Source organism: Sebastes umbrosus, chromosome 7 (assembly GCF_015220745.1).
Source record: "Sebastes umbrosus isolate fSebUmb1 chromosome 7, fSebUmb1.pri, whole genome shotgun sequence".
In the NCBI taxonomy this organism is placed as follows: Eukaryota; Metazoa; Chordata; class Actinopteri; order Perciformes; family Sebastidae; genus Sebastes; species Sebastes umbrosus.
Window position 1 is genome coordinate 9,621,079 of NC_051275.1, and position 27,779 is coordinate 9,648,857.

The window sequence follows — 27,779 nt, forward strand, 5'->3', positions numbered from 1 at the left end:
TGTCTGTGTAACTTCACCTTGCCAATGAGCTCCCCCAGCTGCAGCTGCTCATATGGGATGTCCCACTCTTGCAGGTAGACGCTGGCCTGGCTGGCCTTACGACAGATGGGGCCCCTCCAGCGGCCAACGGCCCCACGACGGCATATTGAACTAGGCAGGTCCTCCAGCCCGTCCTCATCACACACCTCAGTGGAAGAGCGATTTTTTCTGCCGCACTGGTCGGCTGCTTCCTCGTTCTCGGCTGGGTAACCTTCCTCTGCCTCCTCGTCCTGAACCAAATAGCAGAATCAGTGAAGTGAAAACGGACTGTTTAATTAATGATTGATTTGATTAAAACTCAGTTCAAAGCACTTTATAAAGAAGTTTCTCTGAGGGGAAAAAGATCAAAAGCAACAACAAAAGATATGTGAAAAACATAAGAAAACTAAAGTGGAAGTTGGAAAACATTTTTTAATGTTCATACATAATTAGCAGCATGGGCTTATTGGGCACAATGTAATGACCCTGATGAGTCTCTCCGGGTCTGCAGTATGAGTCAACGACCAGAATTTGTTTGTCTTATTTAAAAGGCCATGACGCACCAAGCCGACGGTCGGCCGTAGGCCAGTTTGGGGTCGGCTGTGTGCGTCTGTCAGCCTAGTTTTTCGCAGTGTGTTCCGCACTGTCGGCTCTAGTCTGCCCGTGTCGGAGGCTTTTTGGTCGATTCAGCATGTTGAATCGGCGGCGGAGGCCGTCGATGAGAGAAATCACTCTGATTGGCTGTTCAGCTTAAACGAATCAGTGCACGAGAAGAGAAACTGAAGTGAGGAAAGCAAGCCAACGATTAAAGTCAAGACGGTGCACACACAGAAGGCTCTTCTCAGTTTTCATCTTCATCTCATCTGATCATTCCAACACACTGATATTTTCACAGTCACATGGCCATCTGGAACGAAGCTAAGTGGTGAGAGAGAGCTGTGTGGAAATGGTCAGCAAACGCTGCTCTGTTTCATGTAACGTATCATAACAATGGCTTGTATATCCGCCGTCCTCGGTCTTCCTGTTTCCCTTTTTGAATGACGAATACAGACTACCGCCGCCTGCTGGTGTGGAGAGTTATTTCATCTCACACAGGCGCAGAACGTACGTGCTAACTGACTGTCGGCTGTAGTTTTTGCGGTGTGTTCAAATGCAACTTGTCGGCCAAGACAAAGGCAACCTAACAGTCGGCCTTCATCACCGCATGGCGTTTCTGGGCCTTAATACATTTTTAAAGGACCAGTGTATATGATTTATTAGCAAAAACGGATAACAATATTCGTAACTATGTTTTCATTAGTGTATAATCACCTGAAACTAAGAACTGTTGTGTTTTCGTGTTTTCGTTAGCTTAGAATGAGTCCTTCATATCTACGTAGTCCGCCATGTTTCTACAGTAGCCCTGAAGGGACAAACCAAACACGCGATTTTACATTACCTGTGTCCTCCGACACGCTTGTGAAACTGCAGTAACGTGAGTGCTAAACCGTGGTACCGCCAACGCCGTCTGACTTCGGTTGCTCTTAAAGTGGTGTTATTATGGTGAGGATGGCCTCTGACCGAGTCTTGGAAAGGTAGGAGTGAGCGGAGCGGAGGCGTACAACCATACCACTAGATGCCACCAAATCATACACACTGGCCCTTTAAAACACATTATTATATGCAGCATTATTTTATATGGGGATGTCATTTCGGCCGTCCAAAAATACAGTTAATTTATTTATTCCCTCGGGACTTTCCTGCTTTATCCAGTTGGTATCAGGTCATGCTCAGAGACAGAGAGGACACAACCCCACTTAACAGTTATTTCAACTTCCACTTATGACATAAAAAAACAGAAATAGTGTTGCAAACCACAAAAGCATACCACTCCTAGTCTTATGAATAGCCCAGGCAAATAACTCATCATTTTCACTTCTTCTTTTTGCTGCTGGAACTCACTGAATGTGACTGCTAGTACTCACCCCTCCTTGCTTCGCTGCTATAGGCTGCGTCTCAGTGGCGGCCACCTGCGACACTCTGAGAGAACAACCACAAGAATTAGGAACCGACTAATTTGTTTTTTACTATATAAATTAGCATTTATGTACTGTGTATGCTGTATACATTACAGCCTTACCGATACTGGATTTTTTTATGTTGAGAGTTTAAAAAATCTGATATAGATATATTGACCGATATTTGTTTTTTAACACCAACACATAAATAAACAAACACAAATTAGTGAGTACATTCCACAGTGCAAAAATAAACGTGTCTGTGGAGACTCTGCTTCTAAATGACCTCATACATATCTTTGACATTTCTTGTTACTTTTCAGCCCACGGACATGAAATGTGATAAGCTAATATCAGCCAATATGGTACCTACAGTATGTTGCTTTTTCTCTTACCCAGACTCATAGTAGCTGCCCGAATGTTGAACAGCAGTATATGTGGAAGCAGAAACATCTGTTGGAAAATATAACGTCAGAATACTGACATGAGTATTTCTCATCATTCAAAAATACTGCATAAATACTTTACACGTTATTTTATGAATTCAGAACAGAGGGTGTCAAATGCAAAAACAAATGATAAATGAATAAATCTTAAACCTCTGGCTTCAAAACAGTGAGGGGAACCTGCCCAGTGTGTGGTCATAAAGTAATGACTTTATTACTACAGTGCAGTGCCTTGAGAATGACTAATGATTAACTGGTAGCAGATATGAATCACGATTAGATCTCTATCTGACACTAGTTTCATTGTTTGACAACAGAAACAGAGAAATATGTAAATGAGAACTATAAAAAAAGAGTGGTTAAACTCCTGATGTTTAGTCCCAAGTATGTGTCAACTCTAAAAACACTGGATCCTACATTTCCATTAATACAACCGACCACTAGCATCATTGCACTGCTTGGTAAATGTCCACATCTTTTAAACTCCATGCCTCTAGTTTGCAATGCAGGCTTTCTGTAAAAACCTTAAGTCTCCTTAAACTGAGCCAATCCCAGTAATCCATCATCAGGGTTACTTCTTTTTTTCAGACACAGAAGACATTGTACAGCTGAGTAAACTGATCTTAATGTGTGAACTTTAAGACTTTCTGTGTCAGAAGATTTTCCATCCGTATGCAAGTGAAGTTCTGAAATCTTTTTGTTACCTTTATCAGCAAGAAAATAGTCTATTTCTAAAATGTATACTAAATATCATAATTGACTACAGTACGTGCACTTCTGGTTTTCAAAACTGGTCAAATAAGCTCACATTTTCACATTAGCTTCTCTGTATCATAGTGTTTCCACATCACACTTGTCCTTCGTTGGCTCTTGGTATCAACAGATATGTACATTTCTGACATTTTTTGAACATTTTTATGCCAAAATGCAAATGCATTAAAAATACAGACAATTGTCAAGTTGTCAACAGTAAAGCAGTCTAATCCAACAACCCTCCAATAAATCCTCCCTTCATGGAGGTTATAATGTTCAATATCTGTTGAAATTGTTTTAAAGAGATGTTGATTCAACTCTATGTTCATTTTAGTCCTGGCATTTTACCCAAATAATGTGGGCCAACCTCACAAAAACCGCAACAAAAACAAACTCAATCGATTCCGTGTCCTCAATATGTTTTCAATGAGAAAAAAAAACTCCTAAGGAATTATACGAAGGGTAAGTTTTGAAAATTGCCTAAGTATGATCCCACCAAAAACACATACAGTATATCAGTGATGAGCATTTAATTGGTTTCCTGTTCTACCTGATTTTTATTACAGTTCAGATAAAATGTTTGCCTTGACGGACAGTCCACTGCTCTGGTTGAGGCAGGAAGCGTGTGCTGGCTTGCTTGAGGGGGTAATGAACTTAATTACGGAATTACTGTGAGAAGTGTGGGCTTTTATTTTTTTTATTTTCTTATTTTTATTTTTATTTTTTTTTACAATGTTTATTGTATATGTACACTTAAAAAAAATAATTTATTTTAACGTAATAACGTATTTTAACTTAATTTTTTGTGTGTGTGTGTGTGTGTGTGTGATACCAGTGAGAGGGTGCTGACCTGGGAAGTGGAAGCGGCTATCCCGGGAGCCCTGCGGTGATGGGTTGGCTGGGGGTGTGGCGCTGACGCTGGGAGGGTTATTCTGCTGGAAATGTGCTGGGGAGGAAGGAGTGGAGGAGGTGGCTGATGACGGGTTACTGCTGGAGTCCAGATGGCTTAAACTCGGGGCAGGCTCCTGCTAACACACACACACACACACACACACACACACACACACACACACACACACACACACACACACACACACACACACACACATGTACAGTCATTTATTTCCTGTACACCAACCTTGACACTTCGTCTTTACTTACACAATTACCGTGGGAATAAAATCAGAATTCCAAACAAAGCAAGAAAAAACGAACTCACCCTTTTGGTTATTGCTTTTGGCAAAGTGCCAAATTGCAGTGGGATTTCTACTGTGTGATCAATCCGATTGTTGATATCTGATGGCACTGATTCTGCCCTCCGCATCCTCGGCACTACAAATCACATTAAGATATTAGCTCATTTTAAGTCACATTGAATATTAAAGGACAGGTTCACACATTTTAGACAAGTGCCTGTATGCACATAAACATTGTGCTTGCTGTAATCAGTCCTCCTGTTTATAATGTCCATTACAAGTTCCCTTCTTAATGTAAGTGATGGGGGACAAAATCCAGAGTCTACATACCGTGCAAAAATACATCCCAAAGTGTATATGAAGCTAATATGAGGCTGTCTCAGCAGATTTAGACATAAAAAGCACAGGTACAGTCTTTTTAGTGCGTTTCTTTTTTGTGTTATTAGCTCACCACTACAGCTCAGCACAGAAACGCTGTCTGGGGAGAGACAAAGAGGGAATTTCATACTGCCCCCTTAACGCATATGATTCCCATGTCAACTCTCATTTTGTCAGTCGAATCAGTGCCCTTTCTGTTTTAGCTGCATCGTTGCACGCAGAGCAACACAGAATAACAACGTGGCAGGCTGCAAACTTACCTAACCACAAAACTAACTGTGATGGAAACAGAGAGCAGTGAGACGTGTTGAATGCTGGCGAAGTCGGCTAAACTACTTTTGAACCAGATGCTATTATTATTATTATTATTTCTGTCATTTTAGGCAGTTCTTATCACGCTGATGTTGGCGTATTATGAACTGGGGTTACAATATCGTCGGTATTTCTCTGGCAATTAAATAAAGACAGAAAAGGTGATGAGCGTTGCTTACTTGTGAGAAATGATATCCGACATGAGGGAGCTTCTTTGGTACATTTGTTATGGCACTTTAACCTGTGAACATAAAGATAAGACATACCCTTATGAGACCATAACAAGTAGTACTATAATGGGTGGGGATTGTTGGGGGGAGGTTATATTTACAGTCTCTTACTTGCAGTGTTTGCACTTGACACCAAACATCATGCTCTTGCGACACACTTGGCACGTCTGGGAGAGCCAGGACTTGGTTGAAAACCTACAAAAGAAAGAAATATTTGTTTATCACAGTGACCCACCAGTATCTTCTAATATCTGATGCGGATTAATTCACCTAATGCTAATTTGCCCCTAAATTCAGTGACTGTTACCGAATGCAGGGTTATGTGGCTTTGGATTGGAGACTACAGAAACAGAAAGCAGTCAGGAAGTCAGTTTTGGATCCAGTGTTTTTGGAGCTGGACTCTGTCTCTTGTTGGTCCCCCAACCTCATGGTACAATACTACAACTTGATGTATACTTGAAGTGGTGGTTCCAGGGGTCCCTTAGTAACTTACAGTGTGCATTTTGATTTATAGTTGAGCATCAAATTTCATCTGCTGATATCACCACAGCAGCTGTGCGTGACGTTACAATAGCTGAAGTTTTCATGTTGACATTCTGTCATTCTCTGTGATAAAGAGCAGCACTCCACTGCACAGGGTTTTCAGTGGCGATGGCTTTGTTACATGTGTTAATAAAAAGTTTCTTACTTTCATGAACTTCCTTCATTTTGTCTTCACTATCGACGCTGGCATTAGAAACTAAAAAGCACCTAGTCATAGTCATTCTTGCAGTCTCCACTTGGTATCTCCACAAGTCACTGCAACCAAATAGTAACATTTTTTGAGGATGTGCAGCTACAACGTAGTCAGGGAGCACACTTCTGTGTGTGTGCAGGCTCCATAGATGTGCTCTAACCTCTTAAGTAGCGTTGCAAAATTCTGGGAATATTGAAGGAGGAAACTTTCCATGGGAATTAACAGGAAATAACATGAACTAGAATGGCACTGAGAGAGCGCAGACCTCTGCCAAGGTTCATGACTTTAAAAACAGATCCCAGACTCCCAGCTCAAATTATGCAAAATGTCTGAACTTCCCGAGCTTAATTTCCCTTGGAAAATTTCCAGAAATTGACCGACCCTTTGCAACCCTACTGTTAACACACAACTATAAATCCCCTTTAAAATCACACCTTTCAGTGCTATCTAACGTCCGACACTTCTGTAACCACAGTGTCCACAGAAAGATGTAAAGTCACTTTTTCCTATAAAGTCAGACAGGAGGAGTAGGAGTGATGGTACTGACCTGTGTGTTACAGCCAGGCCAATGTCTCTCCTCATTGTCTGAGGGGAACTCCTGTGCATGGTCACATCTGTGAAGAACATTAGAGGGGAGTAAGTCGAAAACACACAAAGAGACGATGGGAAAATGAAACAGATTCACAAAAGTGCCGATGGACAAAGACTCACTATCCAGAATGGTGGGGGTGGCGGGCATCATGTATGGGGCTGAGGCGGGGACAGGGCCGGGTGTTCGGGCAGACAGCAGCGGCGACCGCAGCGCTGAGTCCTCGGGACCGTTACCGCTGTTACCGTTGATATGAAGAGCACCCAACACTTTGTTCTTCTTATGGGCTCTGCAAGGACAGAGGGACAACTAACAACCACGGTATACAGCAGTCCACTTCATCCTTTGACACGGTGTCAACTCAGCTGCACAATACAAAGTCACATGATTGTAGGTAAACCATTTGTCACAGCTGTCAAGATAGCAGTTTGAGGAAGACTCTGGTGACGTGCAGTTAGGCACGCAGGCCGTTTATTTATTTAATTCGGACTGAAAATGGACCTTATTACAGTCCTACGACAGCCACAGATTCAAGATTTGTATACTTCTTTTTGTCAGAGCATTTGATTTATTGATTGCTGTCGGGATGTAACAAAAAATGTTTTTTGAGAAGATTACCAACCCTAGCTTTAAATCAGAGCCCTGACCTTGGAGACTGTGTTGCACAGGTTGAACAACTTAAAAACAATTTTGTTATTTGTACAGTTTTACCACTTATGAGGCTACAAATTTAAAGTTTTTTACTGGGGGTGGTATTGCAGAGAAGGACGTAAACTGAATTAAATTCAAACATTTAATCCACTAGGGTGCGTGATAGTGCTCAGTAAATCATATTGCAAAATGCCTGTTATATTATGAGATATTTTGTGTGCAAAGCTGACATTTTAGGCTGACGATGACGCTAAAAAGGCACCGTGTCTCTTTGTTAATTGTTCAGTTATCTTTTTAATATGTCAAAAAATTAATGCACACATGCTTTTTTAAGTATTTTGGGGGAGGTTTTGTGCATTTATTACAGTGGAAAGATCAAATCAGGGTTCATGATCGGGATCTTATCTTGGTATTGCTGATTTAACTAAGATATAATGTTCATGTATGTATTTGGGATTAGTTCTCCAGCAGTAAGGTCAGTATCTGTGACTGAAATAACTTTACTATTCATCTTCTGGAGATCACAAATATCCACAGTAAAAAAAATTTAATTGTTTGGTGACATTTTCCCTTGCTGTGATAAAGCAGTGATATTCCAGGATTTTTTAATGTTATGACATACATAACAGCAGCTCAAAGGTTTAAACATGAGACTCTGATCTACCGTGTTTACTACATGACTGCAGTTCTAAAAACCCACTTGTGTGTAGCCGGCTCCTCGATGCGGTTGGCCAGCTGCAACTCATGACTCTTGGTTCTTGTCAGTGCAATGTTGGGGAGGAGCTGCAGCAGCTTGCGGGAAGTTAGCGGTGGAGTGTGGGAGGTCTTGGCAGTGTGCGTCTTTGAGGCTCGAGTGGCTGGAGGGGTGCTCTGCTCCGGGGCGAAGGCGTCCTCCGTTAATGTGCACGTCTCTGGTCCCCGGTCATTTGAACATGGTACCACTGATATGGAGATGGAGCGCCCGTGGGTGCCGGTGGGCAGCTGGTGTGTGAAAGGGCTGGGGAGGGGGCTAATGGGAGAGAAGGCATCACTGTCGTCTTGGGGCTCAGAGCTGCACGAGTCTGAGCCAGGCCTCGGGTCACCTCCTTGAGTCAAAGAGTAAAGATCACAAATAAGTTCACAGGTAAATGTACATTTTGTCAGACATTACAAATATAATCAGTGTTATCGAGTGAATGTATAAATTCAGATATACTGAAATTGAATTGGGATTTAACTTTTTACTTTTACAACAACAGTAGCTACCTTCTAGCAGTCAAGTTCAAATGTAGTACACACTCTAGTACAGTGGTTCCAACCTTTTTGGACTAACGCCCACCTATCCATTATCCAGGTCCCTTACTGCCCCCCATCAAATAAAATGTGGGCTAAGTGTCTTCCTAAATATTAATGTTGATTATTATTATTATTATGTTGATTATTATTTATTTATATTCTCATTAAATTCTTCTTCTTATTATCATTATTCTGTGTTATATCATTAAAAAAAGGAAGTGAATAGAGTATATATTTATGAGTTTTGCAACGGTTAGAAATTTGACATTCAGACTTTAATTAGGTATCATAAACATACTGGCCAACCTTGAGACCTTAAAAAACGGAGGATTTCTAAACCAAAGGAGGGTCTGGTGGTCCTCCCCCAGAAAAAATGTAGTTTCAGAGACTTTGTTTCCTGAATTCTGGTGACTTTAAAAGAGGGAAAATAACAAAATAATAACTTCACTGCAACTGTATTTTATGTTAATTATTTAATTTTACCTTTAACTCCCAGGAAAGAAAACTGAATAATTGTCCCCTCTGGTGTGAACTTGAATGTTGTAAAAGTGTCAGACTGACAGATGTGTGGAGGGAGGGAGTTGCTATGCACATTATACTAGAGTCTAGTATAATGTGCATAGAACGCTAAAGCGTCAGTGTACCCGCATAACATAAAATTATTAGCATTATTAGAACTTTACTTATTTACATTCACAGTGAACCTGGGGCTTTGAGGGTCCGGTAGCTGCTATACTGGGTTGGTAATCCTGTTCAAACTCATATTTCAAACATGGTATATGTAAAACATAAAACCAAGATGGCTGTTGAATATATCACGTAACAATTTCTCAAAATTAAGATTAAACAGAAGGAATAAATTAACCCTAACACTATTTATTGCATGTATTGTATTCAATGTGGTTCCTATGAATGACCCCATCACAACATGTACTGTAGGGCAGCCGGGTTCCTGGTTCACCTGTGTCATTAGCGCTCTTCAGACAGGAGAGGGCGGCAGTGAGGCGAGAACGATCTTCTGAGTTGGAGCCCAGGCGTCTCATCGTGTCCGGCAACTCAGAGCTGGAACTGTGCAGCAAGCCGTCCACTGAGTGCTTCCGTGCTGCAGCCTGCAGGGGACAAGGAGGACGTCTCCGTCAATAATCAGCAGGATGTACAGAATAATACTCTGAGCCCGTTGGTGTGGAATCCTGATTCTTTGTCTATGTTAAACAGTGAAACATGATAAGAGTCTTAATCATGAGGATGTACCCCAAAAAGACATCAGCAAAACTAAGCGGAGGTAGATTTTCACCAAGCCTGCGAAGACATAAAGACTTTATGTCTACTTTACAATTACAGCCTCAGCAACCGTCATTTGAGTTGAATCGGGACCTCTCAACAAAAACAAAGCATCAGGGCTGGGACGATACACCTATCTCCCGATTCCATACTATCACGATACTTGGGTGCAGATTCAATATGTATTGTGATTTTGAAGTATTGGAATTTGATATAACAATTTATTGAGATTTGGATTGAGATTGAGATTTTTGAGATTGAGATTTTTGTTAACTTTTAACACTAGACCATGAGAACAAAGTTGAATAATACACTTCTAGGGACTTTTACTTTGGAAAATATCTAAGAAAAATATATCTACAGATGAATGTTGCCTTCGGTACATGTTTAAATACAATGCATTTGACCTATAGCCCAGTTAGCATCAATTTATGTGAGCCTTGTATGCTCACATTGGTAAGTATACTGTATATCCGACTCATTTGGATACAGCCCCATGAGTTAGCTTGCTTTCATTTCAGTTTTCTCTTGCCTCTGTATGCTATGCAAGTCTTGTAGCTCCATCCACGTGGGCCTACAAGACACTACTCAGCCCTCAATAAAAGCATTCATTCATTTATACTTGTAGATGGCCGTATTGATGTCACTGAAGACTGTAACATCAACATTGACATTGCGTGTGTTTGATAGGGATGTTCCTAACGACTAATTTCCCTGACGTTCAAACTTAGACTAGTCGACTAGTCTAAAAGTAAGAAAACACCAGTATAAGAGCTATTTGAAATAGCAAATTTTCAGACACCAAATCATATTTTAAATGCCACTGAAATCAGTATGTCCCTAGAGTCCCCAGTGGACGAGTTAGCAGGATATATATAGCAGTGTAAAGAGTGATTAGTCTGTGACTAGTCTTTCTACTGTATGATATTCTCTTTAGAGGTTTGTTTGTGTTATACAGTATGTCAGCCCTGTTCTAATGGGGTGTAGGGCCACATTATGCAGCACTTACAGTAGAATAACATGACATTTAAATACCTCATTCAGTCTGGCTCTTAAAAAGTTACTAATCTTAATTGAGCTGAATGCCAAGCTTTCATCCACGTGCCAGGTAAATCCCATAAAAAGGTGTGTATATCTGAAACAAGAATGACAGTTAAAGATTTAAATCTATAGCGATGTCAGTCCCTTTCTCCGTAGGCAGTAAGACAAGCTTCAACAGAGTCTATGCAAGTGGAGAATTGAAGATATTCTGTGAAAAGTTGGGTCATCTGACAGCTGGATGAACATGGACCTGTCAACAGGCTGATTTATGGTTTATTCAGTGCAAATTAAAAGAAAAGATTGCAGACAAACTAGTATACTTGTGGGTCTAAACTGTTATATTTAAAACCTTTTTTTTTCTCAACTGCTCTAAAATGCCGGACCTGATGCAGAACTGATTCCTGGAAGCTGCTGGCAAACTGTGAAAACGAGGTTTACTCTACACTGCTTTTATTTGACTGGAATGTGTTTTCTCAGCCCTTGGGGTGTGTGTGTGTGGAAGAGGGGCGGGGGTGCGGGGGGGGAGACACTGCACTGTGTCCATGGTAAGTGAAATGGACAGGCTGTGGTAACAAAAGGCTCAGTATTTGCATGTGATGTATCTGGGAGACAATGCCGAGATTGAATTTGAGGCTTTTCCCCAACTAACTTCTGTGTTCTGTTCAAAAATGCAATCTTTAAGTTCAAACTCTAAATGTTTTGTGTGCATCTTCTAATATTAGAGTCTTTAAGATAAAATTCCCCCATGTCATGTTTCCACAGACAGTGTGTCCTTGTCCTTACAGTATATCCTGGTAGTTGCATGTACTGTAGGTTTGTTCCTGGGACAATACAACTGCCAGGATGACGACTGCAAGATTTGGCTAACTCAAACTATGTCTTCATTAATTGTTATGACTGCAGACACATATTGTTGCAAATGTATGTGTCATTTATAGTTCCATTTTTTTGTGCAGAATTGCAGGAAGAAGTGTGCAGTGACAGTAAATGTAGCTATGACATCATCAGAAATTCCCAGAAATACAGTGCTAAAAACAGAGGAGTGAAACAAAAGGCAGGAGGGATTTTCTTTGAGATAATACACAAGCATATATTACAAAATGTAACTGCGGAAGATATGGAGGAGGATATGTAATTAGCAGAAGGAGAGGGAACACAAGGTACTTGTGTTTAATGTGAGATGCCACAGAGTGAGGTTCAATTACAAGAAGTGAAATATCATTGAAAGCCTGTTTACGTGTTGCCCACTAAGGCGACTGGAAGTAAACAGCAAAGTGAAGAAACGTGGGGAGGGGACTTGCAGCCAAATCTAATGTATCATGCATTATGTCTATTTAGTGGTCTCATGGTGGAGACGCTTCTAAATTGGTCTTGTTCCAGATCTGAGATAATAACTCTGCTTGGAATCTAATACATACACACTTGCAGGGAAGCTTATGTGAGCTGACATTTTTTTAACAAATTAATGAAGTTACAGCATTATATGTCAAATCCAGCACCTTCTCACTTACAACTTGTCAAATACGGCAACTTGGTCAGTGGCCCTACACGTCAAACTATGACCCTCTAGGTACCCAGTTTTCCACTCGTTACATGCATACACATTGTCTTTTCAAAATAAACTTCTGTTTTCACAGGAAACAACTTGGTTAGGTTTATAAAATATCACGGTTTGGGTTAAGATTAGGGATGTCACAATACCAGAAATGTAGTAGTCGATACCAGTACCAGTGACATTCCACGATTCTTAATACCAATTCAACACTACGGTAAAAAACAAAAGTGAAACACTCCTTTATTACCGTTTGCGTACTGGTTTTTGTTAAACAGGTCATAATTCCCTCTCTATTATCTATTTTATATTCCTGTGAAAACATCTTCAAACTACTATTTCAACATCTAAGTTTCTTGCCAAATACGACATTTTACAAGATTTACATTTGAATACATCATTATAACATTACGATTTAACTTTGCCCAATATTCATTTTTACTAGAGCCTGAACGCATCATAATGTAAAGCAATAAAGCAGCATGGTCCTGTTAACGCTAACTAGCTCTTGTCATGCCAATTTCAACACAGATTTGTTGATCGCAATGTAGCATTATCAGGGACAAAAAATGGGACGCACCGATAGTGAGTTTACTGCGTCCCAAACACATTTTCTATCATTCCTGGAGCAACGTAGGACGCCAAAGACACTGAGGTAACATTAGTGAGGTAACCAAATTAAGCACACTGTACACTGTAACACGAGCACACAAGTAAACAAACAAGCGCTAAAGCTGTGCTGCGCTTCCACATAGACTATACAGCCCCACCACAGATGAAGTTGTAGAGGTGAGGCAGCATGAGTTGAAAAACTGAAACAATAAAAAAGAAAAACATGTCTTAATAGTGTTTGTTTAGCACACACCCCCCCTAGATCTGATAGATCCACTATGGACAATTTTCATTGGAACTAGTCTCCCTCAACGAAACAGTCCCTATGAAAACTGTTGATAGTGAGGTCTGGGGATTTTCCAGAATAACCAGGACATTGTTTCTGTAAACACACGCTGCTGCTGTTTTTCAAATGTCATTCCACCTCCATTGTATAGGGGTGGAGGAGAAAATCTCAGACAGGATCATCTAATAATCCCAAAACTGAAACTAGCTGCAGGGCTAGATACCTCACGGCCTAAGGAGAAAACTATTGCCTTCTACTATCATGCCCACATGGGCAAGACTGTCCTACCAGCAGTGTCTGTCTTATTTCCAATGCATAATACAACCTATGATTACATTTATCTGACAAGGACCTGTGTGACTCATGACTCTTGTCAGTCTCACCAGCAGTGGTTTCTTTTAACCATGTCCACATAACCTTAACCAAGTTTTTTTTTAACCCCAACCACCATGGTTGGGGTTAAAAAAAAAAACCCATAATATTCCAAATGTTTCCATAACATTTCCCAAAAGTTATTTTAACCTAAACCACAATCTTTCCCTTACCAAGTAGTGTGTGTGCTTACCAAACCTTAACCAGCCTCCGAATAACACCACATGTTGTTTGTAACTGCCCTTTAGAAACGACACGTTTTCTGATCTGACACCACAAAATAATTTGTCTGTGCCTTTCAAAACGATCCCAAAAATAAATCTGTTTCCTGATGTCCGATCAGACCGCTATGGTTAAGGTTTGGTTACGCTTCGGCACAAAAACAGCTTGGTTAAAGGAACAGTGTGTAGGATCAGGTGGTGAGGTTGCAGATTACAACTTCTCCCCTGTTTCTCTCATATGCCAAGCGTGTAGGATTGCTACGGTGGCCGATCCCCCTAATTGTTACATACTGATCCGTTAATGTCAGGGAAAGATCATGGTTTGAGTTAAAAAAGTACTTTGTTAAAGCTGCAGATGGTAATCTTGAGCCAATATGATAAAAAAAAATGTTTTTTTATAAAACTCATCTGAAACTATATCCTGATAGTAGTGTATGAGACAGATAATCTGTGAATAACACAGTTTCTACCGCACATGAACAACCAATTAGAGCCAAGCAGTCTCTGGGCAGCTGCCAATCACTGCTTGCGAAACTCACAAACTCCAGTCAAACGGTCAAACTAGGCAGCGCTGATCAAATATGAATCAATATTCTGTTACTGTAATGCCTATTTCTCGCCTCAAATGTTTTCAGAATCATCTTGTAGTGTACTGTTTAGCTGTAAAATGTGAAAGTTTGCTCCAGCTGTTGGGCGGTGCTTGGTATTTCCACAACTGATCTCAACATGGCTGCCGGGTCACAAACTTTCTAATTTTAGAGCTAAACAGTACACTACAAGATGTTTCTGAAAACATTTGAGGAGAGAAATAGGCTTTACAGTGACAGAATATTGATTCATATTTGATCAGCGCTGCTTAGTTTGACCGTTTGGTCGGAGTTCGCGAGTGATCAACAGCTGCTCAGAGACGATTGGTTGTTTTCCTCCGGTCTGTGAAAGCTTGCAGATGCCATTAGGAACACCAGAGGACACCGAAGGACACAGAGACACATGATTTTTTTTTCAGATTACCTGTCTCATGCACTACTGTCAGGATATAGTGACCGTTTTATAAAAATAATCAGATTTGCACCAAATCTACCCACTGCTGCTTTAAGGTAAGGAGACGCTCGTGGACATGCTTAAATAAAACAAGACAACGTTGTTACATTTGTGTCTGAATTATAACACTTTTGGAAAGTACCCATAATGTCCTGCTGATAGGGCTGTTAGATTACAAAATGCTCCTGTGTATGTACATGTTGTGTTGCTAAGTTTGGAGGACTTGTTGCTGTGGACACACCTAAGGAACTGTTGGATGACTGATGCAGCTTTGGAAAAGCTCTTTTCATACATTTGAAGTGTAAAATACAAGTTATACATTTAGAAACATGCTCAGAAATAAATGATCGACCAACTATAAATAAACACGGAGTCCCTCCAAAAAAGGATACTAAAATAAATACAAGCATTTAAGTCAAGATATGCGGGTGAGTTGACGAAAAAGACTTTGACCTCAGAAGTCCTATCAGAGGGAATCATTTATGCATTCGTGGCTTATCTGAGGGATTTAAAGGGCACATCACTGGGGATATCTAACTGCACAACAAACAGTGTGGTTGCACAAGCTGATGAATCATGTTCACATCCAAATTCATGACAATGGTCTGCCTGGAGGGAATTCCAAGGGAAAATAAGAAATGCTTTTTGCCATGATAGGAGCAGCATTGTCAAGACTTGAGAGTCCACCCTGGTGGCAGTCCTTGCGTAACTTTCTCAAAACATTTCACGGAAAATGTTTCCGAAAATGCATCCAGCACTTACCGCACATTCATAATCACTGCCACAAGTTATCTCTTACTTTGAAAAGTGGATACATAACCTCGCTGATGAAAAGGATGAATTCATGAAAAGATTTACTCTTCCAGGTATATGCCTCAAAGACCCAGTGAGATGGGGAAATAAACTTCCCGGAAAACAGTGAATCTTTAGGGCTTGTTTGAGATGAATTTGGACATGTCTGGATGAGAGCAGCCAGGGACAAAAAAGCTGCAGTCTGCTTGGACAGTTTCCAGCCTTACCAGCTAACGCTGCTAACACTGCAAACAATGGTGAAAGTGCTGACAAAGCAGTGTTAACCTGAGTCGGGACCGGAAGGTGGGTGCTACGCTTCCGCGACGACGACGTCGGGACGGTGTTATCAGCTGTAACCGCCGTATGTGAGCAATGCAGTCAGTGGGGCACGCTCACGTGCACGAACATGAACTAAACCGGTCCAGTGAGATGAACACAGTACAGAGAAGCTCGGATTACAACACACACAGACGGAGAGTGACTTCATTCTCTGCTCAGGTAGACATTACTCCTCTATATCTTTACATAGACAATAGTTGTTTGCTGCTATATTAATGCTCTGAATATCGAATTTAGCACCTTCAATAACTTACAGGAACATTGTGTACAATAGTACACCTTCCAATTTCTCTTCCCCTCTCTCCATCACTCTCAAACGCACAGTTTGCGACGTGGCGCTCAGGTCTGTAGTTGTCTCAGTCATCAGTCCAAAAGACAGAATTTATTGAAATAAGCTAGAAGTAATCTTTTCCAAAATCCACAACATGTTTTTATCTAACAAATTATTCTGCTTCAATCCATATTTGTTGCTGTTTAGCCTTTCAAAAACAAAATTTTCACCGCGGTCAAAACCTGTTTACTCTCCCGCACACACACAGCAATCTAACAGCACCATAAATTACATTTATATAACAACAATAACACAAAATCATATTTCCCACATGTTTGTAGGGTGATAACTTCATAAAATATGACAACAGCTTCACCCGAAAAACTCAATCAAAGCTTCGAATGTAAAAAAAAATATGGCTTTTGGTACAGACCTACTACATTACAAATTACAGCTAAATTAAATGAGAGTTTCACAAATAGCATCGCTTTCTCACACAAACATTGTCCCTGTTGCCATCTTAATGGGAAGAATGATGCTGCTTATGCCGAGACATCAGAAATCCATCCAAACTGGAAAAGTTTTAGTCTCACATCCGGGTCCACATTGATCCGGTTGCTCAGGGTTACACAATGGTCGGCTTCATTACTGAAGTCCGAAAACACAGCAAAACAGCCAATTTAAATAATAATGTTGGAATTTACATACAAGTTGATTTAATATTGAAAACAACACATCTGTATGCTACTCTCTACTAATAGGGCTGTGTATTGGCAAGAATCTGGCGATATGATACGTATCACGATGAAGGGGTTACTATTCAATATATTGGGATATACTGCGATACTGTAAGCAGGGGATATATTGCGATTTTTTAAAATAGAATTTTAGGAAAACTTTCTGATAGTATGAAGACGCACAAACATAAAATCTGAGTGAAAAAGTTGACTTTTTTATGCAATCAGTTGGATCTGCATTTGCTACGAGGCTTTGGAGTCGCTTGCAGAATATTAATTGGGTATTTAAATTAAAAACATGATATTTTTTTAAATGTGAATGACTGCTCTAGATTATAATGTGACTACTGAAAATAAAATGCTGATTGTGTTTGGGTCAGTTCCTCATCCGTCCATGATCCTCCTCTATCGCTCAGTGGTTCACTGCTCAGAGCAGAGGATTGGGAGTCTATCAAGCCAGCTGCTTTTAGTCAGCCTCAAGTTTTAATAATGGCGAAACAAAGCGTTGCGATTAAGTTTGTGACGTGACAACACCGTGAGGAATAGAACAAGTTCAAATTCAGCCGTCGATTGTTCCATTTTCCCCATCAGGCAGTAAATAGGCGTCAGAAGTAAGAAGTCTAATTCAGCCCTAAATCAACCTGCCAGCAGCCTCTTCTCTCCGGTGGTGGATTTGATGAAGTAGCCCAACCTACTGGACATAAAGGTTATTCCACACTAACACATTTCCTCAAGATGAATGTGGTCCTACAGGCCCTGCTCACCCCTTCATGACAAACTAAACAATGATATCACTCTTTCCAATATTTCTTTCTTGCTACGCTACTGCTCCAAACTTATGTGCTATCCAAAGATAAAGATATTCTCATCAAAACTTCCTCATATTCACAAACTGGGAGCGAAAAAGAAGATATAGAGATCACCCGTTTGTCCTTTATTGATATGTTAGCCATAATTAGACTGACTGACTAGATTAGACTTTTTAATCCGCACGTCTGACTTGTTCCCAAAAGTTCTGTATCACTTCACAATCTTAAAAACAGAAAAAGGTACGGCCAATTGTACACATTGAATGGAATTCATTTCTTCAGCTTCTTTGGGGTGACTTTAAGTTGACATTAACTATAAAACATTGATTCAGAACAAGCCTTCATAGTGAGAATTAACACCAATTAAAACATACGTCTTTACAATTAAAGACAGAATGAAGATATAAAAAGACTTCTTAAATTAGTAGAGAGCCAGATGTTTCTCATCATGCAATTAGGTTTTGCAGTCGGCAGAGAGCAGCTGCTGGTTCTAAGAGCTCCTGAGGTTACTGTCGCCAAGGCTGAATGAACCCGGGGCTACCAGCAACACCAGGCACGGTGCACACAGACACTGAGAGCCGTCCATCATTTCTATGGACATTATGATTAAGTGGCACCTATTCGCCAAAAAAAACGTTGCACTTGGTCAATTGACCACAAACCATTTGACACAGTAAACCCTCAAAGTCTGGGGCCCAAGGGCAGTCGTCTAGTTTCCCTATTGGTGATCCAGTCTCGATTATTATGTGATTGTCAGGAGCAAGTCGAACAGAAATGTAACCAGCGAGTACTAATTGATGATCTCCACGGCTCATCTCAAACAACCCTAATACCTTGTCCTGCACTAGTACATGTAGGTGTGAACAGAAAATTCAACCATATTGTCACAAATGTTTAAGGCATCCAATCCAAGCTCTTCCAAGAGTTTTACACACAACCAAACACATTTCTCGCTCTCAGTATTGACTTTATACCTAGTGGATTTGCCAAAACATATCCAATTTTGTTCTTTGTCAAATCCTATATTAAGCATAAATATAGGCAATAAAGGCAATGTGCTGAATAAAAAAAAACTTTAAGAAAAACCTACAACATTTATGATTTCTGTTATAGCTACGCAACTGAGTTGATGGCATTTTTCCTCATATGGTATCAGTATAATATTCCAAAAACTGTTTAACATTATCAGAGACCGTGTGCTCCTTTTGCCAACCAAGTCCTTCCTGACCGGGGGTTCTCCAAATAAAGGGGGGAGAGATTTGTCATTTTAATATAGCAGTCACGTGAAGAGGTTTCACACCGACATCAAAATGGTATGGTACTTTGTGAGGATTGCCGCTAATGGATTATGTTATTATCATTATATATTTTTGTGACAGTGCACCATCTTTTCCTTTGCCCATCTGTGTGGTATTTTGGTGCCTATAGTGTAGAGGGCACAGTGACCAAGTGGGATTAGAGGCGCAAACAGGAGTGAGGAACCTGCACGTCTGTTTCTGGCGCGACGTCACTCCGCTGCCACTTTGGTGGATTTTTCAACAAAAGCAAAAACTAAACACTTGGAGCAACTATGAAGAAATAAGCAGCAGAACCCGAGCTATTGTTTTTTTTAATTCCACGTATCCTTCTTCCTGGTCAAAACCTGGCACCTATATTACCCATAATGCAACATGTCCGCTGACAGTTGTGTTAGTACGCTAGTTGCAGCTAATGTAGCCCTAGCCTGCAGCAGAGAAGAGGAGCGGGCCACAACTCCAGATTATTTTCATTTTCAAAATCGCAGTCTTCAACCGACACCGACTCGAGTTGCGTCACTTGAGGACAATTCACACGGCTCCCTCTGGAGACACTAAAGGCTTTCTACTACTTTTTCCACATATGCAGTACCTGGAAACACACTTTGATATGTAAAATGAAGTTCAACTTAAATGCTCCACACAGCTCTCCCACAGTTTTCCTAAAACAGTCACAAGTAGCAGCTGATAGTTCAGTGACAATGACACTTAAAGGGCAATATAGGGTCAGCAAGAGTTCTTGCTGTCAAGTCATGATGAATACATGACCCTCTGCAGTGAAATTGTTACTTATTTGACAGCATTTAGTTTTCTAAAAGTGAGGATGGTTTCCTGTTAACTTCCCTTCCATAAAAAGGTAAAAAAATAAAGGTTGGAGAAACAGAGCTGCAAAGCTGACACATACCGATACCTGGGCAGTGCCTGGGCATGCCTCAGCAGCTGCCTGTGTTTACAGGTGACGAAAGGCTGAAAGGAAAGGAAGGAAAACTGACAAGAGAGACACTGACTGAACAAGATGAGTAGGAAAGAAAGTCGTTCTTTTAAACCACACGAAGGTAAATCACACAGAAAACAGCCAAATGACCAAAATATCTTCCTCTGACCCTAATCACCGGTTTCTCACGCACGTACATAAAACAGAAAGAAACAAACTTCTGAGTGAACAGTAAAGCACGCAGACTGGATCAGAGTCCACACTATAACAGGCACGTGAGGGTTGGATATCTGCCTCCACCTAACAGGCAAACACAAATCTGACAGCCCCATAACTGTATCTACCTGAAACAACAGCTATATTTCACTAATGTGCTTGGACTCGTTCTCCAACGGCACTTCTGTCAAATGAGGAAATGAAGGAAACACCTTTTTCACACGCTATCACAGGTTACACATGCTGGAAAAGGTCTAGTACTGTACCATGATGTTGACTTGTCTCTACTGGACATTAGAGCCCCTGCTCTCATAATCCAGCCACTGTTAAAGAGAATAATCCGTGAGAGGCAGCAGGCTTGCTGGGAAACACATTGACAGAGAGCCAACAGATCTTCCCAGCACTGTTATCACACTCCCTGTTTTTCTCCTCCTTCCTTCTTACATTCCCTCCCCCTCTCTCTCTCTCTCTCTCAGCCAGTCAGTCTTCCTGACACGCCAACGTTGTGCATCAGCGACCGGTGGCGACCAACCGTGGGACACCTCTACTCCCTCTGGGAAAATCAAGGCCATTACGCTTTCATTTTAGTTTGAATTACTTTTCAACAGCTGGGTGTGAAGTTGGCCTCTAAATAATTTATAGTGAGTGCTTTTTCCGTTGATTTTTTTAAAATGATTTAAGTCACATTGGAATGGACAGCAACTTTTACAATTAATTTTCTCGTTATGCTGTGAAACAGTGGCTGTAGTTACCCTCTTTACATTTCTGGAATGTTTTTTGTCTAATCAGTGCTGCACCCCACCCTACCTCGCAAGATATCCTCCACTTCCTCTGCATGCCTTTTTTTCCCCCCACTGTACCATTCCTCTTCACTGTCCAAAGCCAGGCCATATAAGACTAAGATGGTAATGAGAGGGCAAGGAGGGAGAGGACAGTGAGGGGGGGGTGTATAGTTGACAGGAAACAGAGAATTTGAGCCAAACTGGGGACGTGCAACAGCAGAAAATACACACCGTCTTCAAAACTGTGTTTGATTGCTATAGTATCCCTGAGTGTCAATACAGTACAGACTCATTCTGATGAGTTGGCAGGGAAAGCTGAACCAAACCTTAATGAGTTTACTGTTGACTTTGAGTAGACCTGTAGAGCAAGATGCCACTGCCTTTTTGGCCTTAAGGCCTTAAGGTCCTGACACACCAAGCAGTTGACAGTTCGGAGCCGTCTGTGAGCATCTGTCGGCTTTTTTCCGGCCGATTCAGCACGTTGAATCGGCGGCGGAGCTCGTCGGTGAGAGAAATCACTCCGATTGGCTGTTAAGCTTAAACGAATCAGTGCACGAGGACAGAAACGGAAGTGAGGAAAGCAAGCAAACGAGTAAGGTCAAGAGGACACACACAGAAGGCTCTCATCTGATCATTCCAATATACGGATATTTTCTCAACCACATGGCCATCTGGAATGAAGCTAAGTGTTGAGAGAGAGCGGTGTGAAAATGGTCGCCAAACGCCGCTTTGTTTCATGTACGTATCTTAACAACGGCTTGTATATCTGCCGTCTTCGGTCTTCCGGTTTCCCTTCTTGAATGACGAATACAGACTACCGCCGCCTGCTGGTGTGGGGAGTTATTTCCTCTCACGCAGGCGCAGGACGTACGTGGCAGTTGGCCGTCGGCTGTGGTCTTTGCTGTGTGTTCGAGTGCAACTTTTTGGCCGAGACAAAGGCGACTTGAGACGACTCAACGGACGGCCTTCATAGCCGCTAGTTCTTTAATGTCGGGTTGGTGTGTCTGGGCCTTCAGAGCTCTGTCTCAAACTTTCAATTAAGATGCCTGTTCAAGGTCATAAAGCTCTACATGCTTTGGTTAAAGGTAACAGTGTAGTCAAATGGATTCAAATATAAACACGCACAGAATGTACCAGTGATGGATCGTGATACAGGTACATCCGGCCTGAAGCTGTAAAGGTTCCCTCTTTATTAGTCACCTTAGTGCATGCTCTCTCTCACTGAACATTACAACCATAGCCACCATACATAAAGTTGGATAGACAAGGAGCTGGCTTCTCTCGTCCTGCCGCGGTCACTCTGTTTGACTGGTGGAAGTGTGCTCTCCCTTGAGGTAAAGCAAAATAAAGTGATGCTAGTCATTAGGGCTGACCCCTAGTCATCGATAATTCCAATCCTCAGTCAAGAAGCCCCCGAAACTGAATCGCATGTTGTCAGTGGAATCACTGCACATTTACACTGGGGCTGACCCCTGAACATTGAACATGATTCAAAGCATCAAAGCAGTTATTTTACCACGTAACTTTCAATAACGGTCGCTCGATATACTACGTCACTTGCTCTGACTGAATGCAACAACATCCACATTCAACGTATCCGTGGTTTACAGTAACGTCAAATTTAAACATTTGCAAAGCAAGTCTTGCCTCAAAAGAACAAATAACGTGTGATGGAAACAGAGCAGCACGACTCGTTTCTGTTCTCAGCTCCAGCGCTTCTGAACTAAATTATTTTTGAAGCAGATGCTGTTCCAACATCCTCTACTTTCCGTCCAGTGTGAAGGACGCTTCAGCTGACAGCAGCAGAGGAGGCGCTCTGTGTTGCGCTACAGGATTTTATAACTCAAGTGTGACCAGGACAAACATTTTTTTACGTCGTGGAAATGTGAACATCACTCTCTGTTTGGTCTGCATCGAGGAACTCGAAGCCAGCGTGGTGAAGAGTTTTTACTCTTTTAGTACTTTTAGTCCCTGGAACTACTTTTCAAGGAACTAAAAGGTTCCTTCAGCCCGCTTTTGTCTGCGTTTCCACCGCGGTCTAAAGACCTGTGAAGATTATGCAAATTAGTCGTCTGACGTATGAAAAAGCAACATGACGTGAGACGAGGGCTGCTTGTGGTCACAGCAGTAAACACACTCTGCAGCCTGCTACATTAATATATACAGTATATATAAATATTAACATAATATATAAATATTTACTGCTGCATATAATTACTGATGCACGTTGGATGTAATGAATGAAATCCAGGGGAGGAAAAGGAAACTAAGAGGGTCTGTCTCCACAGTAAATCATCTGTTGAGTGTTTGATGGTTATTCATTTATCCTTTAGAACACGAAACAATCATTCACAGCACCACTCTTTCTTTTCTCTCCGTCTTCTTTTTAATGAGTCGGGAGGCAGAGCCTAACTTTACTTTCAATGTTATCAAACGAAGAGAAATGTTCTCCCCTCGTCCTTGTACTTCCTTGTTTTGTGAATGAAGCGATACGATTGAAGTAGCGGCGCTTCGTGTGTGTGTTTTTGGCGAATCAACGACGGTCATCCTGCAAACCCTGCCCCGAAAGTTCCGGTAACTTCAGAAAGTACTAACCCCCAACCAGGGCATTTTTTGGGGGGTAAAAATGTCCCTGGAACTTAATTTAGACCCTGGTTCCCGCGGTCAAAACACAATGAGTTCCTCAGAAGGTTCTTAGTTCCGGGGGGGAAAGTTCCTGCGGTGGAATCGGGGCTTTACTGTACATCATGTGGGATGGAAGGTAATGATGGGAAAGAATAATCAACAGTTATGACGTGCAGGCATTCGTGCAAGCACATGCAAGCACAACCATATCTTATCCACAAACAGAGCCACATGCTTCCCGTAACTCTCCTACTTTTCCTTTGAGTCAAAAGGCGTGAGAAAACAGATGAGTAAACACTTTTTGAGAAACTTTAAATGCTTTCCGTTACCGTGGCTGATGATTGTATGATTATCAGGAATTGGTCGCACCCGTTCAGGGAAAAGACTCAAAGTCAAAAGAATGTTTGTGTCAATTACATAATGTCCTTGGTGGTTTCATTGTTCTGGTGAGATAAAAACAAAGCCAAAAGGAAACCTATACAGCAGTAAGACATTTGGATTTTCCACTGAACAGCACTTTGACTGGGCAGTGGAAGAATGTGCTGAATCAGTACAGGCAACTCAGAGTGAAAGAGATAGCGTCAAGTTGTTGTCACATGAGGAAACATTTTGGATCCAAAAGCATCAGACAGAAAGCCAAAAGGCCCTGATGAGGAACTCCAGTTTAGAGGTTTCCTTTAATGAGTGAAAAATGATCTTAGGTTAGGGTCAGGGTTGCATATTTGACACTAATGATTCCTCCATTGTATCAAAAGAATTAGGGTTGCATTTTCTCATTTTGCTGCAGCAGGGCCCAGAAATAAGGCTTGGGTCTGCAGCAGCGTGGTGACGGTGTTGGCTCCCGGCGGGGACCGGCGGAGCAGCGAGGCAAAGCTCTGCTCCTGGTCGAAGCTCCGACTGGTCAGAGGCGGCAGCGTAGCCGGATCTGGGTCTGTCTGCGATGGGCTGGTCGCTACCAGAGGCCCCCGCTGGAGTCTGAGCTGAAGGAGTTTCTGGTGAAACTTCATGATTTTGTATGATTTTGCGCATAATCCGACCCGGTGGCACCGATGACGAGCATTAAAATCAAAACAATGAATTTACTATCAAAATAGTTGCTGATTATTTTTTGGTTGACCTACTAAGAGCACAGCCTGGTATCTGTAAACGCATGTCATGTATTGAAATGAACTGATCTCGGTGCCAGCAGAACACCCTGTGCAGCACCTGAGAGGAGGATTCTTCTGCAGAACAGCCTCCAGCTGGCAGCTCTCTTCATCTCTGCCTCTTCATGCATTTTGCAGATCTCCCCAAGCCATGTAAATACTGTGGGAACACGTCTGAGCCCAGCTCTGCCCCCTAGGGGCATTGCTCACCTCTTCCACAGAAATACATAACAGGAACCCACATGCAAAATATGAATTCAGTGACGTGTGTATATACTGATGAATTATATATACCAACAACAAACTGACTGATTTCTGAGCTTCTGAATGTATTCATATTGTATGGGAAAGATAGTAAACAGAAACTTGATGCTAAAAAATACCTTTCACTGCAACTTTCAGATGGTAAATACTTATTAAGAAGACTAATGTTCCCTAGAGGCAGCAATGTCCATTACGCCCTACACATCTAAAGTGTTGGACCAGGGCAGCCAGTATGCTTCTTCTGAACTGCTTGTGAGATGGTCAAATAGTTCAGAACCCCCCCCCTCACACCTTTCCAACACCAACATTCGCCAGCTTTTCACTCCGCCTACTAGTGTGGCCGGTCAAGGCAAACAATGAAAAAACATTCAATTACGTTAATTTATGTTTAGCATTAGAACTGAAAAAAACAATTAACCAGCAACTATTTTTATCTGATTTATTCAAATAATCATAGTCATTTTGAAAGCCAAACATTAGCTGGTTCGGGTTCCACCTTCTTAAAGGTCCCATATCGTGCTCATTTTCAGGTTCATACTTGTATTTTGTGTTTCTACTAGAATATGTTTACATGTTGTAATGTTCAAAAAAAAACTTTATTTTCCTTATACTGTCAGCCTGAATATGCCTGTATTCACCCTCTGTCTGAAACGCTCCGTTTTAGCGCATTTTGTTGGAATTGCAACAGAATTGCGTTGCTAGGCAACAGCTTGGGTCCATGTGTACTTCCTGTCAGCTGATGACATTCACATACACTGCAACCAGGAAATAAACTCGGACACATTTAGAATGTTTACGTTTAAAATTGTGTCAAGGATCTAAATATTGTATATTTGTGAAATCACAAATGGGCAGAAATCCTGACGGCTTGTTTCAAATGCAGAGTTTCTGAATACGGGCTGTTTGTATTTCCCTGTGGATTGAGTGTTTCGATACTTTCACAGTATTTATATAGGACTTTATCCTATCCTGCTTTATCATAAAAAAATATGAAAATCTCACTTTTTTTATAATATGGGACCTTTTAAATGTGAGAATTTGCTGCTTTGGAAGGTCACCAGTTGGATATAGGATGAATCTTGGTGGGGAGAGTGAAAGAGCAGCACTAGCCCCTCACTTCCTATACCACCAATGAGGCGCCCTTGAGCAAGCCCCTCCAGTGGAGCTGCTCAGTGGTCAACAGGTCAGACTGTGGTTGTACTGTATATGAACCAGGCATTCCTGAAACTGCTCTCAGTGACACTTCCCTGGATAAGTAAAGGTTAAAAGAAGCGTGATCTCATGAGATCAGACTATTATATTTTGTGCTTTTTTGTGTAGAAGTGAAAATGTTGGCCTGATGGTGGTGCTAGAGGAAAGGTCATGGGGTCAAAAAAATCATCTAGAGTCCTACCACAAGTAGTACAAACACAACATGTACACGTATGATGCATTTGATTGGTACATACGAGTCACACACATTTATAGATACTGACAAATAAACCCTATGCGCAGACGTGGTCAACAGAAACTGACAGCAACCGGTGTCACCTATTATAAACTTATTTTGCTCAGTGACCAAACATTCCTGCAGAGTGACTCACAGTGTGAAGTGAGCCGCAGTTCACAGAATGACTACTGTTGCTGGTCAGGACACAGAGGGCTGCCAGAGGACCAGGACGTACTTTACTGGCTCCAACCTGAAGAATCACTGACACATAAACAATACTGGTGTTCACTTTACCGATACTCTGTGAGCACACAGAACTAAGTACAGCAATTTTAAAGGGTACATATTTGTGCTCATTTCCAGGTTCATACTTGTATTTTGGGTTTCTACTATGGGCTGTCAAAGTTAACGCGATAATAACACTAATTTGTTTTAAACGCCACTAATTCCTTTTTAACACATTAACGCAATCAATCTTTCGAAGGTTGTAGCGGGCGCAGGTGAGGGAGGTTAAATAACGCTCCAAATGTGCGCTAAATTTTGTCATGGCAAATTTCCAAGGGGTCCCCTTGACCTCTGAACCTCAAGATATGTGAATGAAAACGGGTTCTATGGGTACCCACAAGTCTCCCCTTTAAAGATGGGCCCACTTTATGATAATCACATGCAGTTTGGGGGCAAGTCATAGTCAAGTCAGCACACTGACAGCTATTGTTGTCTGTTAGGTTGCAGTTTGCCATGTTATGATTAGAACATATTTTTTGAAAAGGTAGTTCTCGAGCTGTGGGCGGTATATTCTAATGAGCCTGCATGTGACATAGGAAGGGGAGCCAAATCTGATTGGCTTGTTGAATCACATGTTTTCTGATCTAGGCAGCCCACAAAAAACTGACTTATTTAACAGTTTATGGGTAGGTAGACACTGCAGATACCCAAATGTATGTGAACAAGCACTGAAAAAGGGAGTTTTTCATGATATTCCAGCTTTACTTGAAAGGGGACTGCACTGGGTTGAGTTCAGTGGTTGAAAGTAACTAACTACCGAGGCGTTAGTGTGAGCAGCAGCTTCGGTGGTCTTTCTGTGTCTACACAGGATGCGTTCAGGCAGAGTGTCGAGTGAAGGTCAGATGCATTTTGGCAGTATTTAGTATAAA

General features: G+C 41.4%; 1 protein-coding gene across 3 annotated transcripts in view; it reads right to left on the minus strand.

Moving 5' to 3' along the window:
• LOC119491337 (kinase suppressor of Ras 1-like) overlaps positions 1 to 27,779 on the minus strand; it is a 44,945-nt gene that overhangs the window by 7,591 nt on the left and 9,575 nt on the right. For 2 of the 3 annotated variants that reach the window (XM_037775237.1, XM_037775238.1), the window contains exons 2-12: positions 9,543 to 9,690; positions 8,007 to 8,391; positions 6,778 to 6,944; positions 6,614 to 6,680; positions 5,442 to 5,525; positions 5,280 to 5,341; positions 4,434 to 4,546; positions 4,065 to 4,239; positions 2,411 to 2,468; positions 1,983 to 2,037; positions 18 to 269 (exon numbers count right to left, since the gene is read on the minus strand). In XM_037775237.1, the coding sequence (XP_037631165.1) occupies positions 18 to 269; positions 1,983 to 2,037; positions 2,411 to 2,468; positions 4,065 to 4,239; positions 4,434 to 4,546; positions 5,280 to 5,341; positions 5,442 to 5,525; positions 6,614 to 6,680; positions 6,778 to 6,944; positions 8,007 to 8,391; positions 9,543 to 9,624 (1,500 nt within the window). In that variant the 5' untranslated portion in view covers positions 9,625 to 9,690. Of the gene's footprint in view, positions 1 to 17; positions 270 to 1,982; positions 2,038 to 2,410; positions 2,469 to 4,064; positions 4,240 to 4,433; positions 4,547 to 5,279; positions 5,342 to 5,441; positions 5,526 to 6,613; positions 6,681 to 6,777; positions 6,945 to 8,006; positions 8,392 to 9,542; positions 9,691 to 20,646; positions 20,802 to 27,779 lie in introns of those variants that run through there. The other variant, XM_037775236.1, reaches the window with a different exon arrangement.